General features: G+C 41.0%; 2 protein-coding genes across 8 annotated transcripts in view; one reads left to right on the forward strand and one right to left on the reverse strand.

Moving 5' to 3' along the window:
- Nucleotides 1–602: 602 nt before the first annotated feature.
- tyrp1b (tyrosinase-related protein 1b) lies at nt 603–6,426 on the forward strand. Its single transcript, XM_037765193.1, has 9 exons — nt 603–648; nt 1,575–1,933; nt 2,215–2,323; nt 3,060–3,273; nt 3,700–3,904; nt 5,231–5,398; nt 5,623–5,802; nt 5,887–6,033; nt 6,110–6,426. The coding sequence occupies exons 1-9, from the start codon at nt 635–637 to the stop codon at nt 6,313–6,315; spliced, it is 1,602 nt and encodes a 533-aa protein (XP_037621121.1). The 5' UTR covers nt 603–634; the 3' UTR covers nt 6,316–6,426.
- A 7,023-nt stretch (nt 6,427–13,449) lies between these two features.
- The window catches only part of si:dkey-92j12.5 (multiple PDZ domain protein), a 44,547-nt gene continuing 42,980 nt past the window's right edge, over nt 13,450–15,016 (reverse strand). For all 7 annotated transcript variants that reach the window (XM_037765191.1, XM_037765190.1, XM_037765185.1 and 4 more), the window contains 2 exons: nt 14,799–14,922; nt 13,450–14,116 (listed from right to left, as the gene is read on the reverse strand). In XM_037765191.1, the coding sequence (XP_037621119.1) occupies nt 13,970–14,116; nt 14,799–14,922 (271 nt within the window). In that variant the 3' untranslated portion in view covers nt 13,450–13,969. The remainder of the gene's footprint in view (nt 14,117–14,798; nt 14,923–15,016) is intronic.

The raw sequence follows: 15,016 nt of genomic DNA on the forward strand, positions 1-15,016 counted from the left end.
ACACTAGCCAACTAGCCATTGAAAAAAAAAAGATTTTTCATTATTATTGACATGACGTTTAAAACTTGATTTGATTTTTATTCTACATAACTCCTGGACTTTGTATCATCATTTGTGATTTGAACAGTACCAAATTAAAATGATAATGTTGAATTTGTGCTTTCGTTCTTACATCCTAAGCATGGATTTTTATTCTGTACTCTGCAGTTACTCCACAGTTTGAACATGTTGAGAATTTGAGCACACGCATTAAGTAATTAGAGGGAACAAATGACGGATTTGTGCGCACAAATGATCAAGAACCCCCCCCCAGACACCTGACTGCCTCCGCAGATACCAAACCATCATCATGTTGTTCAAGTTCCCATTTGAATCTTTTATTGTGCGAGTGACCACACAGACTGGCGTCATTTGGGTTATGATCACAAGGCATATGAATGAGTGCTTGAAAAAGCACTTGAACCCTCAAGTGTATCCATGTGTACTGTGTGTGTTCTCTATGTGTATGTGTGTGTGCGTGTGCTTACACGAGCTCCGGAGAGGTCTGGTCATGCGCTCGATAGCTATTTAAGCCAGGAGACTGAAATGGGCCGACTCTTGGGGGGCTACAGTTCTGCAGAAAGAGAGGAGCAGCATGCACAATCAGAGGTAGGGGAAACACATTACACTGACTCTTTTTCACATAATGAACTGTAGAATGCAATAAGTGTGAATGATTGCTTCAGCTCCATTTACAAACTGAAAGTGGATATGAGACTAATGTACAATTAAGCTATTGGCAAAACTAAAGAACGAAAAACCAAGTTTGGTTTCAGATGAGGATATACAACAGATTGCCACATAACAGCCCATGTTGCACTGGCTGCATATTATGATTGAGTAGTAGCATTAAATCATTCATAATACACAGTATCTCTACGGAAGTGCAACATGTAAAACACTTTTTTCCCAGTTTTTTTTTTTAGTTTTTTTAATTGGTAACTTTTCTTCAGTGGTTTCTATCAAAAATAATTGCTGCTGCCAACCTATTAGTCACTCCCTTCCTTCATTCCCAATCAACAAGCTTCAAAAGACAAGCAAATCTAACGACAAAAAAGGTTGTAGCAAATCATCTCTCTGCCGTCTGTTGTTGAAAGCATTTCTGAACTTGTAAGAGTTGAAAGCTAATGGCTTTGTGAATTATGAATAATGACTCACACTGCCTGCAGGGGCGTGTAAGAAGTGAAGTTTCGGAATAATGTTAAGACAATTGGCTTTAACAAGAGAACACAAACCGAGTGAGTTGTTCTTGAGCGTAATTGAAGTGTATGTCTGCAGCGCATTGGATTTTTTTTTGTCTTCAATTTACCAAAATGTGTGCTGGGAAAGGCTCCAGCCCCCCTTACAACCCTGAACACGATAAGTGGTTTAGAAAGAGATGGATGGATGTGTAACAACAACTCTCAACATGTAAAATGTGTCTACTCTCTTTGTGTTTCTAAAAGTACTGACCTACTTTATTCTTACCTAATTCTCCCAGCTAACTCACTTCATGTACCTAAAATATGCCTTTCCTTTTCTCTGTACTTTGGTAGTGTATGGAGAGTGGGTCTCCTGGTGGTGACCCTGTGTGTCACCCGAACGCTGGCCCAGTTCCCCCGGGAGTGCGTCACCCCTGCGGGGCTTCAGAGTGGCCAGTGCTGCCCGTCGCCTACAGGGGCGGCGGGGGACGAGTGTGGCTCCAGCACGGGAAGAGGGCAGTGTGTGGCCATCGCGGCAGACAGCCGGCGCCACGGACCCCAGTACCCTTATGCTGGGCGTGATGACAGAGAGCGGTGGCCGCTGAGGTTTTTCAACCGCACTTGCCAATGTAATGGGAATTTCAGTGGCTATAACTGTGGGCAGTGTCGACACGGGCTGACTGGACCAAACTGCGATCAGAGGATCTCTGTGGGTAAGAGAATGGATGCTGTCTAAACTCGGCATTGGCAACTTAAAAATTCTATCTCTGACTGTACCCTTTAAGATCTCAGTGGGCCTCAAAGACGTAGGAAAATTCAACAGACGAGGGAATGAGGGCAGCATTTATTGTTCGGGAAAGGCAATGTGTTAATTTTTAATAACATTTTTCTTTCCCCCTCTCTTCCTTCGTTCCTCCCACACCCCAACAACCCCTCATTCTCTCTCTCTCTTCCTGCCCTTCTGTCTTCCTTCACCCCATTAACCTCGCTCCAGTAAGGAGGAATATCATGCAGATGAGCACAGCTGACAAGCAGGCATTTGTGAACGCTTTGGACCAAGCTAAGAGGACCGTCCACCCTGACCTGGTCATCTGCACACGGAGGTACATATACATATATATATATATAAATATATATATATATATATATATACGTATTGTAATATTAAAATCATTCTGTATGGGCTTGATTATGAGAAAATTGATTTAATGAAGTAATTTGAAAGGGAAGATTGCGGAACAGACAGCCGAGCTTTGCACAAAGACCTGCGGGCTCCATCTAGCTGAGTCTGGCAGTTGAAAGCTCCGTAATATAGCTATGGGTGAACCCATGCTGCGTTTTGAAAATTATCAGTAAAATCGTAAAATTTCTCGTGGCAGCTTTCTGCTTAAGCAGCAGGTGGAAGTGCAAATTATCAGTTTAGGCAGGAAAAAAGGGATTTATAATCTTCTAAGTAACAGTACATAAATCTGTGAGTGACCTCCTTCTAAGTCAGTTGAGGATTATAGTAGATTAATTTTTGAAACAATTCTCAGCTGCAGGTAAAATAACCCTTTTAACCTCCTAATAAAAAAAATAAATGTCTCCTGTATTAATGGGCACGCCCACGAACTCAGCTACAGGCCTTATATTTCAACCCCCCGCCCTCGGCAGCAACACACTGAAAGAAAATGTACATGCAGTGCTTACCAATTTATAGTGCAACTAAAAGCGTATATTCTCTCATAGCAAATCAGTTTCTGCATTGTAAAACGAGAGGATAAACAGGCTATTTGAGAACAGTGTGTAGGAAAAAAAAAAACAAGGTGACATTTATCCTGCTGCTCCTCTCATCTATAGGTACCAGGAGGTGTATGGGCCCGATGGCAACACCCCGCAGTTCGAGAACATCACCATTTACAACTACTTTGTCTGGAGCCACTACTACTCTGTCAGTAAAACCTACCTGGGGCCGGGCCAGACCAGCTTTGGAGGCGTAGACTTCTCCCACGAGGGCCCCGGCTTTGTCACCTGGCACCGTTTTCATCTGCTGCAACTGGAGAGAGACATGCAGGTGAGAAGAGGGTAGGAAGGGAGGGAGAGAATGGGGGGATAAGGAAAGGGAAAAGGAAAAGGAAAAGGAGAAGGAGAGGTGGCTTTTGGGCTGACGGAGTGATATGAAGGAAGTGAGGATGAGAGAAAGGATGATAGGGAGGAGGAAGGAAAGGGTGTGGGGATTTGAGGTGATGGAGACAGAGCGGAAAGCTATTTGGGAGGAGAAAGGGGGCACAGGGAGAGAGGAGGACAGAGAAAAGAGAATCATATTAATGTAGAAAATGGTAAGAAGATGAGGGAAGAAGTGAAAAAATGGAATGAAAGTACAAAGACAGTGGAATACAAGGAAGGAAGGAGATTAAATGGCATGAAACAATTCGTGGAAAATTATATTTTTTAAAGCGAAAGTATCTATTGATCCACTTCTTTTGTTCCCTCTATGCAGGACATGCTGGGCGACCAAACCTTCGCCCTGCCCTACTGGAACTTTGCCATCGGAGGCAGCGAGTGCGACATCTGCACCGACGACCTGCTCGGAGCCAGGAGCTCCTTCGACATCAGCTCCATCAGCTCCAACTCCGTGTTCTCCCAGTGGAGGGTCATCTGCGAGAGCGTGGAAGACTACGACACTTTGGGCACCGTGTGCAACAGTAAGGGCAGTCGCAGAAACACACACACACACACACACACAAACACACTACACCGCACTGTGCAGGGGAGCGGCGTTGATATACAGCGTAGTCTCAGCTGCATCAGAAAAGAGGGCAAAGAGCTCATAAAGAGAGCATGTAGAACATAAGCTGCTATAAATAATACCTCAGTGCTGTTGTGCCACATTCGATATCGCTCGCTATTACTACAGTTTGTTTGAAACTAACAACTTCCTCTGAGTTGCTGCATCCAAAGTAAAACTGGATTTTGAAACGTTTATTTTTCACAGAGCCTAATTTCTCTATGGCAGACATCAGAACATACAGTGTTTCAAGTGTTAATTCCCAATGGGTCGAGCGGTTTAGACTAGAATAAGGCAACTCTGTGTAACACTGTAAGCTAGACTTTACGTGATCAGATTTGCAGGGATTGGATCTCATTCCACGCTGGCACCAGATTACAACCCTAAATCTACTTTTGCTTTACTTTTCAAATTCATACAATCATTTTTTTTTCATGTGGTATTGTGGAATAATAGAAGAATGTCAATCCTCTTTTAGCGTAGTGCTCTACTACAAATGCATTAAAGGGGAGAGGTCCTTTTTGAATAACTGCCTATGTATAAGAAAAAAAAGCGGAGGGAATTCGGTAACAGGTAGAACATGTGAGTGGCCAACGTGTGAGCGATCTGTCTCATTAATCCCCTTAGAGAGTCATGACAGGCCTGGTATTTCCTGCATCAACAAGCAACATCTCCTTAAATGGGTTAGGGGTGGGGGTGGCGGTTGGGGGGGGGTTGCCTCATTTGTGCGTGTGCTTGTTGAAGACAGAAATCTAGCAGTCTACTGGTTCCTTTGATCTGAGGGAATAATCTTCAAACAGACAGACAACTCAGTTATGTAGCCTTCTGTTTATGTGCTCGTGTGTGTGTGTGTGTGTGTGTGTGTTTGTGTGTGTGTGGGAGAGAAAGTACAAAAAAAAGAAAGAAAGAGAGAAAGAGATCATGCATGAGAGAAGAAAAAAAAGAAACTTGTGTTCAGTCACAGAGCTCCCACTCCCTACTGTTGACTTTTAGTGAATAATTAAAAAAGAAAACTGCCATCCTGTCATGTTAAAGACTGATCAAACTAGTCTAGTCGAGAATTAGAAAGCATTTCAATAATGCAACATGTCTAATCATCTGTCTTTCCACCTCTGTGGGGACTGCCGGCCTGAATCTGAACTACAATGCCCCAAAAAAACTATATTGTTCAAGTTATCTTTTTTGAGTGCAGATGAGTTAGATAATATCATCCCTGACCTTGGGTTTTGTCTTCATCACCCAGGCTCAGAGACCAGCCCCATCCAGAGGAACCCTGCAGGCAACGTGGCGCGGCCCATGGTGCAGAAGCTGCCAGAGCCCCAGGACGTGCTGGACTGTCTGGAGCTCAACGCCTTCGACACGCCGCCTTACTACTCCACCTCCTCCGAGAGCTTCAGGAACACCATTGAAGGTGCGCGGTTATGTGTCACGGGTTAGATTTAACATCCTCCCCATCAACTAGTGGAGGATATTCAGGTTTAGTCGAGCTGCTGAAGTACTGTGTGACTTCACAGATACACAAACAATAGACCATCCACTCACATATGGTTAGCTCCACCAACGCAGCATTTGTTGTTCCTAATTTTGGCAAATCAGAGCTCTGATTTATTGGCTTTGTTGTTTCATACTTTCTAGGCTACAGCGCCCCGCAGGGGATGTACGACCCAGTGGTCCGCAGCCTCCACAACTTGGCTCACCTCTTCCTCAACGGGACGGGCGGGCAGACTCACCTCTCGCCCAACGATCCCATCTTCGTCCTGCTGCACACATTCACCGACGCCATCTTCGACGAGTGGCTCGGCAGGCACCAGCCAGGTACTGATCTAGATGCAGATACAGAAGAAACTCACTCAGAAGGAAGAATAGATATGGATAAGCTTATGTTTTCTCACCCTGCAGGTGCAATAGTTTACCCCGAAGAGAACGCTCCTATTGGGCACAACCGGAGATTCAACATGGTTCCTTTTTGGCCTCCTGTCACCAACGCGGAGATGTTTGTCTCTGCCCCAGAAAACCTGGGATACTCCTATGAGGTCCAGTGGCCGGGTAAGTAGCAGACACACACATGCACACCAACACACACCTAATGCCCCTTTGTGACCTTCCCCCTCCTCTTCCACAGCTCGTGCCTACACCCTGTCTGAGATCATAACCATCGCCATTGTCGCGGCGGTGCTGGTGGTGGCAGTGGTGGGTGGCGTCATCGCCTGTGCCGTGCGCGCCCGCTCCTACCGCTCAGCCGAGGCCCTGGAGCCGCTGCTGGGAGAGACTTTCCGACGCTACTCAGGGGACGACCGGAGGTTGGACAAATCGCAGTCTGTTGTCTAAAACCTCACGCCTTTCTAGAGAGGCCTTAACAATTTTCAAGTGTTTGTTTTTGCTTTTTTTTTTTATTCCCCTACTTCTTCTAATAAAGTTGAACTGGTTTTGAACCCAGAGTCTTGAGCGTCTGTGTCAAATTATTTGCTATAAATTGTAGGGCTGACAAGAATCCGGCGGATCTTTTAGTTTGACACATACAGAGCAGATCAGACTGCAGCCTGGAGGTCAGACTGCCTGGAGCAGCTCAGCTTCTAATGAACGGGCAAATTGCTGTTGGTAGGGAGACAATATAGAGGACTATTTCTCTCGCCTATAGTGTCCCTATTTCAGCTCCCAAAATGCAGACAAAGGTCATCTATCTGTAAGATCAATGGCAACTGTCCTATTAGGGTTTGATGTTCCTATTCCATTCATTCAGCATTCAATCCAGGCCCATTACTCTGTGAGTAATATGCTGTTAGTGTATGGTATGAACAGACAGGTCTCAATACTAGGGGCCTTTGCTGCAGGCGTAAATGTGCTTGTCTGAAGCCTGAGGCAAACCAGCAAACCACTTAGATGTGATGTTGCTTCTCACTGGATGAGTCACATCAAGTCCATGCACATGTCCACGTGCTCATAACAGCACACACACCGCCCTCATGTGGAGATAACAACACATTACTGCCAAAGCATGAGACAACTCACTTTACAAGTCATATAGGCTACTTCCCCCCCACAGTAGTCATATATTAAACTCATATATTATAGAATAAGAGCTGCATGTAGGGAATAAGGTCAGAAAAAGAAAAACTGTAAGCATTTGGACATGTATTATGTGTTGTACTTGTGATAGCTCGATATAAATAAGGCCTTCCTACCAATTTACTTTAAACTCCTGATGGAATGTCAACAAAGTAAATTAGTACACCATTAATTACGATAAATGTCACTATGAAGCTGTGACATACCTGAGAAACAGTATTCATGCTTGTTTTAGTGGTGAAATCCTGCAGAGGAGCAGAAGGTCGGAGAAGATGCACACCTGTTAGTGACGACTTCTGAGTTAAGACAGGTCCTGTTTCGACACAGTTCTTGCAAGCAGGCCTGTACACGAGTTTGGCTCAATTCTGCTATTTTTCTTTTTACATTTTTTCCCATAAACCGTGTCTTTCCTTCATTAAAACTGATGTACTGTAATGTAGGGTAGTTTCTGAAGTGCACAATGCATAAAGAATGAATGCGTCCTGTGTCCTGTTAGGACCTTTTTCATCTGCAGCAGGGCAAGGCCACGTTGAAATTGCGGCCACCTGCCCCTCCTACGTCATTACGCACAAAAACGTACTATTTAAGATCCGAAGTTGTAATCACCTGACCAACATACTGTACCCAATACGATCAAACAGAAACAACATCATCCAACTATTTTCAGACTCAGACATTAAGAAATGGAGATCTAAATACATCACTTACCCTGTAAAGCCCCAAGACAAAAGAAGTCCATTTCAAAATAATGTTTAATATTTATCCATCCAATGAATTGCTAAGACTGAGATTTAATGCTGATCACCATAACTGCAACTTTTGTGAGACTTTGTGAGATTGAAACTACTGATCATCTGTTTTTCCACTGTATATATTCTGCGGCATTCTGGGAAGATTTGCAGGACCGGCTGTCAACCAAAATCCAACTACTTGCTCCTCTCAGAAGATATTGTGTTTGGTATTAACACGAAGGACAATAAGAATGACTTGATATTGAACAATCTGATACTGCTGGCAATTTTTTTCATCCATGCATCCAAATGGAGGAAAGTGCAACCTCTATTTTCCGTTTTCAAAAGCAACCTTGTGGACAATCATCCCAGTGCTTTAAGACTAATGAAAGGCCAACATGCAAAGTGTCTCCTCAGAGCTTATGAAGAACTGAACATACTGTATATGATGATGACCCCTAGAGCTACTATGGAAGAGTGCAGTCTTATTATTATTTATTTATTTATGCATTTCTTTTTTGTTCCTTGAATTATTTTCTACCCCCTCTTTTATTTTTGTTATTATATATATATATTTTTTATAATTTAAGTTATCTTTCCTATCCAATTGTGCCTTGTATGTTCGAAGTATTGAGTTTAGATTGCAATGCCTTCATGTTTGTAAATTAATTTTCTTCAATAAAAAAAAAAGATCCCATGTTGCCAGGTCTGTAGGCTGTAGCTAACATTGAGGACAGACAGATCCCACGTTGCCAGGTCTGTAGGTTGTAGCTACATTTTGGACAGAGAGGTCATGTCCTTGTATGTTTTTCTGAGTATAAAGTTATGCCAAGAAGTACTCAGATGTTTTACTTAAGTAAAAGTAGAAATACCATACTACATTTCAAGTAAAAGTCTTGAAATCAAAACGATACTTAGGCCTAAGTATTATCAGCAAAATGCAATTAAAGTATGAAAAGTAAAAGTAGTCATTATGCAGAATGGCTCCTTTCATTAGGATATATTATCATAGAATATATTGTTCTGTTTTTTATTAATAAGGAATACACCTAAGAACTTTTTAATGTTGTAGCTCGTCAACGTAGAGCCAATTTGATACTTTTATATGCTACTACTGGGTAGGTTAGAAGTACAGTAATGTGTCATATCATATAATCTGATCATTTAAAAAGTAACTAGTAACTTAAGTGTCAAGTAAATGTAGTGGAGTAAAAAGTATAATATTTATCTGAAATGTTATGAAGTAGAAGTGGAAAGTAGCATAAATGGAAATTATCAAGTAAAGTATGTAAAAAAAAATAGTGACATAGTGACATTTGAAATGGGAGATACCAATGTATTTTAGAAATAAGTGTCTTAAATTAACTTTGCGAGATACACCTGTTTTTTTTAATGAATTAAGAATTTCACACAAGAAATGAATGAATCAAAGAGGAAAAAGATATCAAAATTAATGGAGAAATCCTCAGCGGTTTTAAAACTCCTAACCGGATGATGTGGCATGTCATGCAGTGGTTTCTCTGCTTTAACTGCATGACGGTGTCTAATTATTTCTTGCTCCGGGCAATGCCACTGAATAAAACGGCGTGACACAAGCATGAATACTTCTCTGCACCAAATTTCCCATCAGTCCAGCTCATTTGCTTGTGACAGCCAAGACTTATAGTGGGAAATGAGAGCTGGTGGCACCTAAATGTTTAATTTACTGTAAACCTACAGTATGTACAGTGGCTACAGTAAGTCTCCCTGTCGGGATATTTTTATGTTTCTTTAAGGAAAGCAAAATTTTGAGACTCAGCACTGAACTGAATTGCTTAGGAATGGCATTTTTGCAGTGCATGCTGGTATCCTGAAAAATAATCTCATGGGGAATGGATGGAAAAGAGGAAGAGAGATTTATTTTGGATCCACCATTAGTTGGCTGTTCTCTCTGTACCAGCAGGTTACACTGACAGCAAAAAGACAATCCTGTCTGTGGATTCATCAATATGGGTAGATGTGACAGTCACACACGGAACAATCATTTGGCCACTGCTACCCTCCCGAGAGAGAGAGGATCATTAGTGCCTTTCATGACAAGTGGGCTCTCATGGAAGTCCTCTTATTCTCCACTGCAGAAAAATGCAGCCTCAGTGGATATAGGCCCCGCTGTAGGTTTTCTATATGATGGAAAAGAGGGTGAGAAGGGTCAAGTGGTGGAAAAGTTCCCGTTGCCTGTGGCCTGCTGACATATTCTTTATAAATGTTTGAGGAAGAGTGAATATGAGCCTGGTTGTGAAAACCAACAGATCAGTTTTTCTTGCTTGATGAAAGAGGAGAGAGGGAGATGTCAGTGCATCTCGACTCTCACAGGAGTTGTATGGAAATCCATTGAAGCTCGCATGATAAAAATGCAGTATTAAAAAAATATATAGATTTGTTTTTATATGCCAAACAAGTAGCAGATATAAAGCTTTTATCTTTCACAAAATAAGAACCATTATATTGTTGGAAACATTGCGGTTAAATGCACAAAACGCATTTAGCCATTTCCTCATCTTAAAACCCTCTCCACGCCAGCCTTTAGGCAAAGCAATTGTTCATCTGGAGAAGGATAAACCAGGCTGCGATGGCTGGGTTTCAATAAAGCTTGCAATGTGAACAGATGGCTTTGATTAATGCGGAGGCTCCAGACAGGATCTCCCTAGACGCCTCCTATTTCCTAAATGAGACATTTGTGTGCAAATGTATTGTTTGTCATGTTGTCACCAGTAAGTCCAGTAATTAAAGTGAAAGTTCTGTGCTTTTACTAAAAAAAAAAAAAAATGGCACAGGTCTCCCTTGGTGTTACTCTGACTCAGGTACTAACTTTAGATTCATTTCTTCAGCTTTCTCTACAATGTTGTACTCCTCTCCTCACTGGTGGAAAGTAACTAAGTACATTTACTCAAGTACTGTACTTAAAGGAACAGTTTGTAACATTTTGGGGGGAGGTGGGGAGGTGTATTAGCAGAAATGAAATATAATATTCTTATGTTTTCATTTGTTTATAATCACCTGAAACTAAGAATCGTTGTATTTTCGTTTGCGTAGAACGAGTCCTTCATGTCAACATAGGGATCGGTTTCTCTCCATGGTGTCTGCCATGTTGCTCTGCTGTTTCTACAGTAGCCCAGAACGGACAAACCAAACACAGGCGGCTCTAGCAAAGGCCTTTCGCGTTTTTACGTTACCTGAAGGCCACCGTAGTCCTCCGACACGCTTGTGAAACTGCGGTAACGTGAGCCGGAGAGTGTAAAACCGTGGTACCACCAGCTGCCGTCTGATTTCCGTTGCTCCTAAAGTAGCGTTATTATGGTAAGGATGACCTCTGAGCGAGTTAAACGGCATTACCACGGTTTTGCACTCCGCGGCTCACGTTAGCGCAATCTTGGAAAGGGAGGAGTGAGAAGGAGGGGTACTCAGTTGGTTGCAGTCTACAACCACACCACTAGATGTCGCCAAACCCTACACACTGTACCTTTAAGCACAATTTTTAAGTACTTGTCCTTTACTTGAGTATTTCCGTTTTCTGCTACTTTATACTTTACTCCACTCGCAAATATTGCACTTTTTACTTCAACACATTTATTTGATAGTTACTTTGCAGATTGAGATTAATGATACAAAATATAATCAGCAAATAAATTATGATGAATTATTACCTATTGTATTGTACTTCTACACTGTGGTATTGCTACTTTTACTGAAGTAAAAGACCTGAGTACCTCTTCCACCACTGTCTCTCCTGTTGTCGCTCTAGTACCTATACCCTACAGTATGTGATTTAGTGCTGCCCTGTCACTCCATGATGTACTGTGTAACACACACTTCACTAAACCTGAGTGATCGTGAATATGTATTCATGTTTGACAAAGACAGAGAGAAAGAGCAAGAGACAGAGACAAAGAGCATCGCCACGACAATAAAACACCCCCGAGGCAAAATTCAGTTCACTGGCTTAGAAATAGATGCAAAAATATGCAAAAAATTAAAAAAATCTTGCATCTATTCTTAAAAAATGGAACTGCAGGCACAGACGTCCTCATTAAACAGTTCAGGAATCTCAGATTATATCAAATACTTATTTGCTTTCTGGTCTGCATCTGTGGGATTTTGAAGTCAAACAAAGTTCTTATTATCCCACACAGTATTATTCAAGAGAGGCATCATAAAGCATCAAGACAGATGTATGTGTTGCTGTCATCGCTCATTAAAACATGACAATATTTAAGGTGACTGCTTGTCATTATACACAGACTGGTGCGTCAGGAAGGAAGGAAGCAGAACAATAGAAGTCTTGAACTATGCAAAGTTTTGTATACCAAACTCTAACAAATGAACATTTAATATGATCACTTACAGTACATTCAGTTATACAATGTTACACAATCGCAAAGGACTACTGACATAAATGAAATCAAATGAACGACTGTGAGGAAAGCATAAATATCAGAGTATAAATAAATCCATATAAAACAGGTACTAGGTTTCTAAATAAAGATTGCATATTCCACTATAACAATACTTCCTAAAGACAACTGATCAAGTTATAGATTATGAAAGCAGTAATAAATAATAAATAAATCACACTGATATTTAAAGTATTAAAGAAATGTAAAGTACATTGATTATTCAAGCAATCATGACACACTTTTTTTATTAGAATGTGAGAACGAAGGTAAAACAGTCTTCTAAAGCAAAATGTCCTAAAAGCTTATTGCCATACAAAAGATTGGCAGAAGCACTTGGCATGTTTTGGGTCCTAGGAGTTGATCGCAGTAGTTAACTCTGAATGAACAGCAGCCAGACGGTAGTAAATACATGTGACATGTATTGAGCAATGCTACTATTGTATGATGTATATCAACGCGTAATTATATTATAAATACCTTGAACTGGATAACTAAGACACAATATATCACAATCAGTTGGCTTATTTAATATATGCCTTTGGTGCTTTGATTTCTATGAGCATCACTTCTACAGTATGGTAACTTTAAAAATACTCTGTTTGTATGAATACAGATATATCCATTACTAAGATGTGAAGATTCGTATAACATAAACACATTAGTTCTGATAACACCTTCATAGGAATATGAGTTAATATTGGGAAAACTGTGCATGTAAAAGGGTAACTTCAGTATTTTTCAACCTGGACCCTATTTCCTCATGTTTTTGTGTCTAAGAGACTAATGGGGACAACAATTTCTGACATGGGTCCAGTATTGAGGGAGAGCGCTGTAGATGGCTGCCGCCATTGGTGCAATTGGGGCAAGCTTGCACCGTCATTTATGTCCACTAAAAGTGCAGTTTTGCAACCAACAGTCTCAGATTGTTATTATAAGTGTCTGACATTATGGAAAGAGTCTCGCTCAAGCCTGTTTTGAAATCTGGCAAGGTGACGTGTTGCCAGAAGACAACGGTGGAACAGTTGAATACATCCATGGTGGAAACGCGAGTGCCAGCCGGGCAGAGTTTGTTGTGTTGGAGTACAGAAAGCGTAGCTTAGTGCTATCTAAAATATTTTCAATGTCATGGCTGAATATTTAGATGATTTTGACAATGTGGATGTGATCTTTGAATTCGATGGCCACCCGTATTTATTTGAGTCAGAGTATACGGATATTCAGATTTCACAACGAGACTTCTCCTTGAGCGTGACTTGGACACAATAACAAACAGACCAGATCAAGTGAAAGGTAAGAAAAACGTTTCACTTCTCTGTAGCGACATTTCCATAATTTTGACAGACACGTATAATAATAATCTGAGCCTGTCAGCGGCAAAAGCAAGCACTTTTAGTGGACGTAACGTTACACTGACACTGATCACTTGCCCTAGCAGCGTTCTCCCTCAGTACTGGATTGTTGTCCCCAAAAGTCACTTAGATACAAAATTTGGACAAAATAGGGTGCGGGTTGAAATAAACCGTTACCCTTTAACACACCTAGTTGCAGTTAGAGGTAGCTTCCCCGAACTAAATTCAGATAACTAACAGTATCTACTCCTCTTATGATTTTTAACAAAACTATATCACTTTAACTGTCCACATTTGCCTTCTCAGGTGTGTGTGAGGCAGTGCTACGGGAGGCAGCTACATTACTTCACTACTTTGCTACTTTGTAAAAACATAATGTCAATCGGACACAATGGGCTGCGTCTCAAGAGAGTACCGTTAGGACTACAGTTCCCTTGGTCTTCTTGAGGATGTCCACGGCTTCAGCGTGAGTCACACCCTCCAGACAATGTCCATTCACGGCAATGATCTGATCTCCACCCTTCAGCCTGCCGTCCTCTATGGCCGCCCCCTGCAGAGGACAAAGACTAGTCAGTCACCATGCGCAGATCAGAGATCACAATCTGTTTACACCATTAGACCTATGTACTGTACACACAAAAGTCAAAATGAAAGGAAATGTCACAACTGATAACACTGAAATAAAATGTCTTTATAAATTAAATTCTGTTAAACATATCATATATAAATTAGATGTTTAACTTGATACATTGCTGGATGATGTATTAACAATAGAATTATTACTGTAGGATTTATTAGAGATGTGTCAGGACTTTTGAAATTTATCATATATGTATGTCAATTTTGGTTATTTCCCAATGTCTTAATGGTTAGTTGGGTTTATTTATTTATTTATAATTAATTTAATGTTCTTTAATTTTTTGTTTTTTATTTATTTCAAATGTTTTATTTACTTATTTGTAATTGATTATTTTAAGGTATTTATTTAGTATTTTTTAACTTTATTTAGATTTACATAATTTTATTTATTTACTTATTATTATTATTATTTAATATCTGACTTCCGTGGTTTTTGCTATTATTATTTTCTTGTGTAGTGGATATAGTTCTTGTGTTCTTGTCTCTTACTGTATATGATGAACACAGTATAACTGAACAACATGCTTTTCTGAGATTAGATCTCTGAACCAGGATCCCCATGACAGATCTCTGCCAGGAGGACGTTCACTCACCTTGTTGAAGATCGTTTTGATGTAGATGGGCAGGTCTCCATGAGGGCTGCTGAACCCTCCTACGATGCTGAAGCCCAGACCTGAGGAGCCTCTCTCTAGAGTGATGGTCTTATATGTGCGAGCACTGCGGGAATAGGATGTAAAACAATAGAAGTATGTTGCTGGTCGTGTTAGTGCTGCACTAGCTCTGCTCTATACCGTGTGTTTGTTTATGAAAG

The sequence above is a fragment of the Sebastes umbrosus genome, chromosome 3 (assembly GCF_015220745.1).
Source record: "Sebastes umbrosus isolate fSebUmb1 chromosome 3, fSebUmb1.pri, whole genome shotgun sequence".
NCBI lineage: Eukaryota > Metazoa > Chordata > Actinopteri > Perciformes > Sebastidae > Sebastes > Sebastes umbrosus.

Bases quoted from the DNA above. Each gene is read 5' to 3' on its own strand.
- tyrp1b (XM_037765193.1), top strand. The intron at 1,934-2,214 runs GTAAGAGAATGG...ACCTCGCTCCAG, and splicing joins CGATCAGAGGATCTCTGTGG to TAAGGAGGAATATCATGCAG. The intron at 3,274-3,699 runs GTGAGAAGAGGG...CCCTCTATGCAG, and splicing joins AACTGGAGAGAGACATGCAG to GACATGCTGGGCGACCAAAC.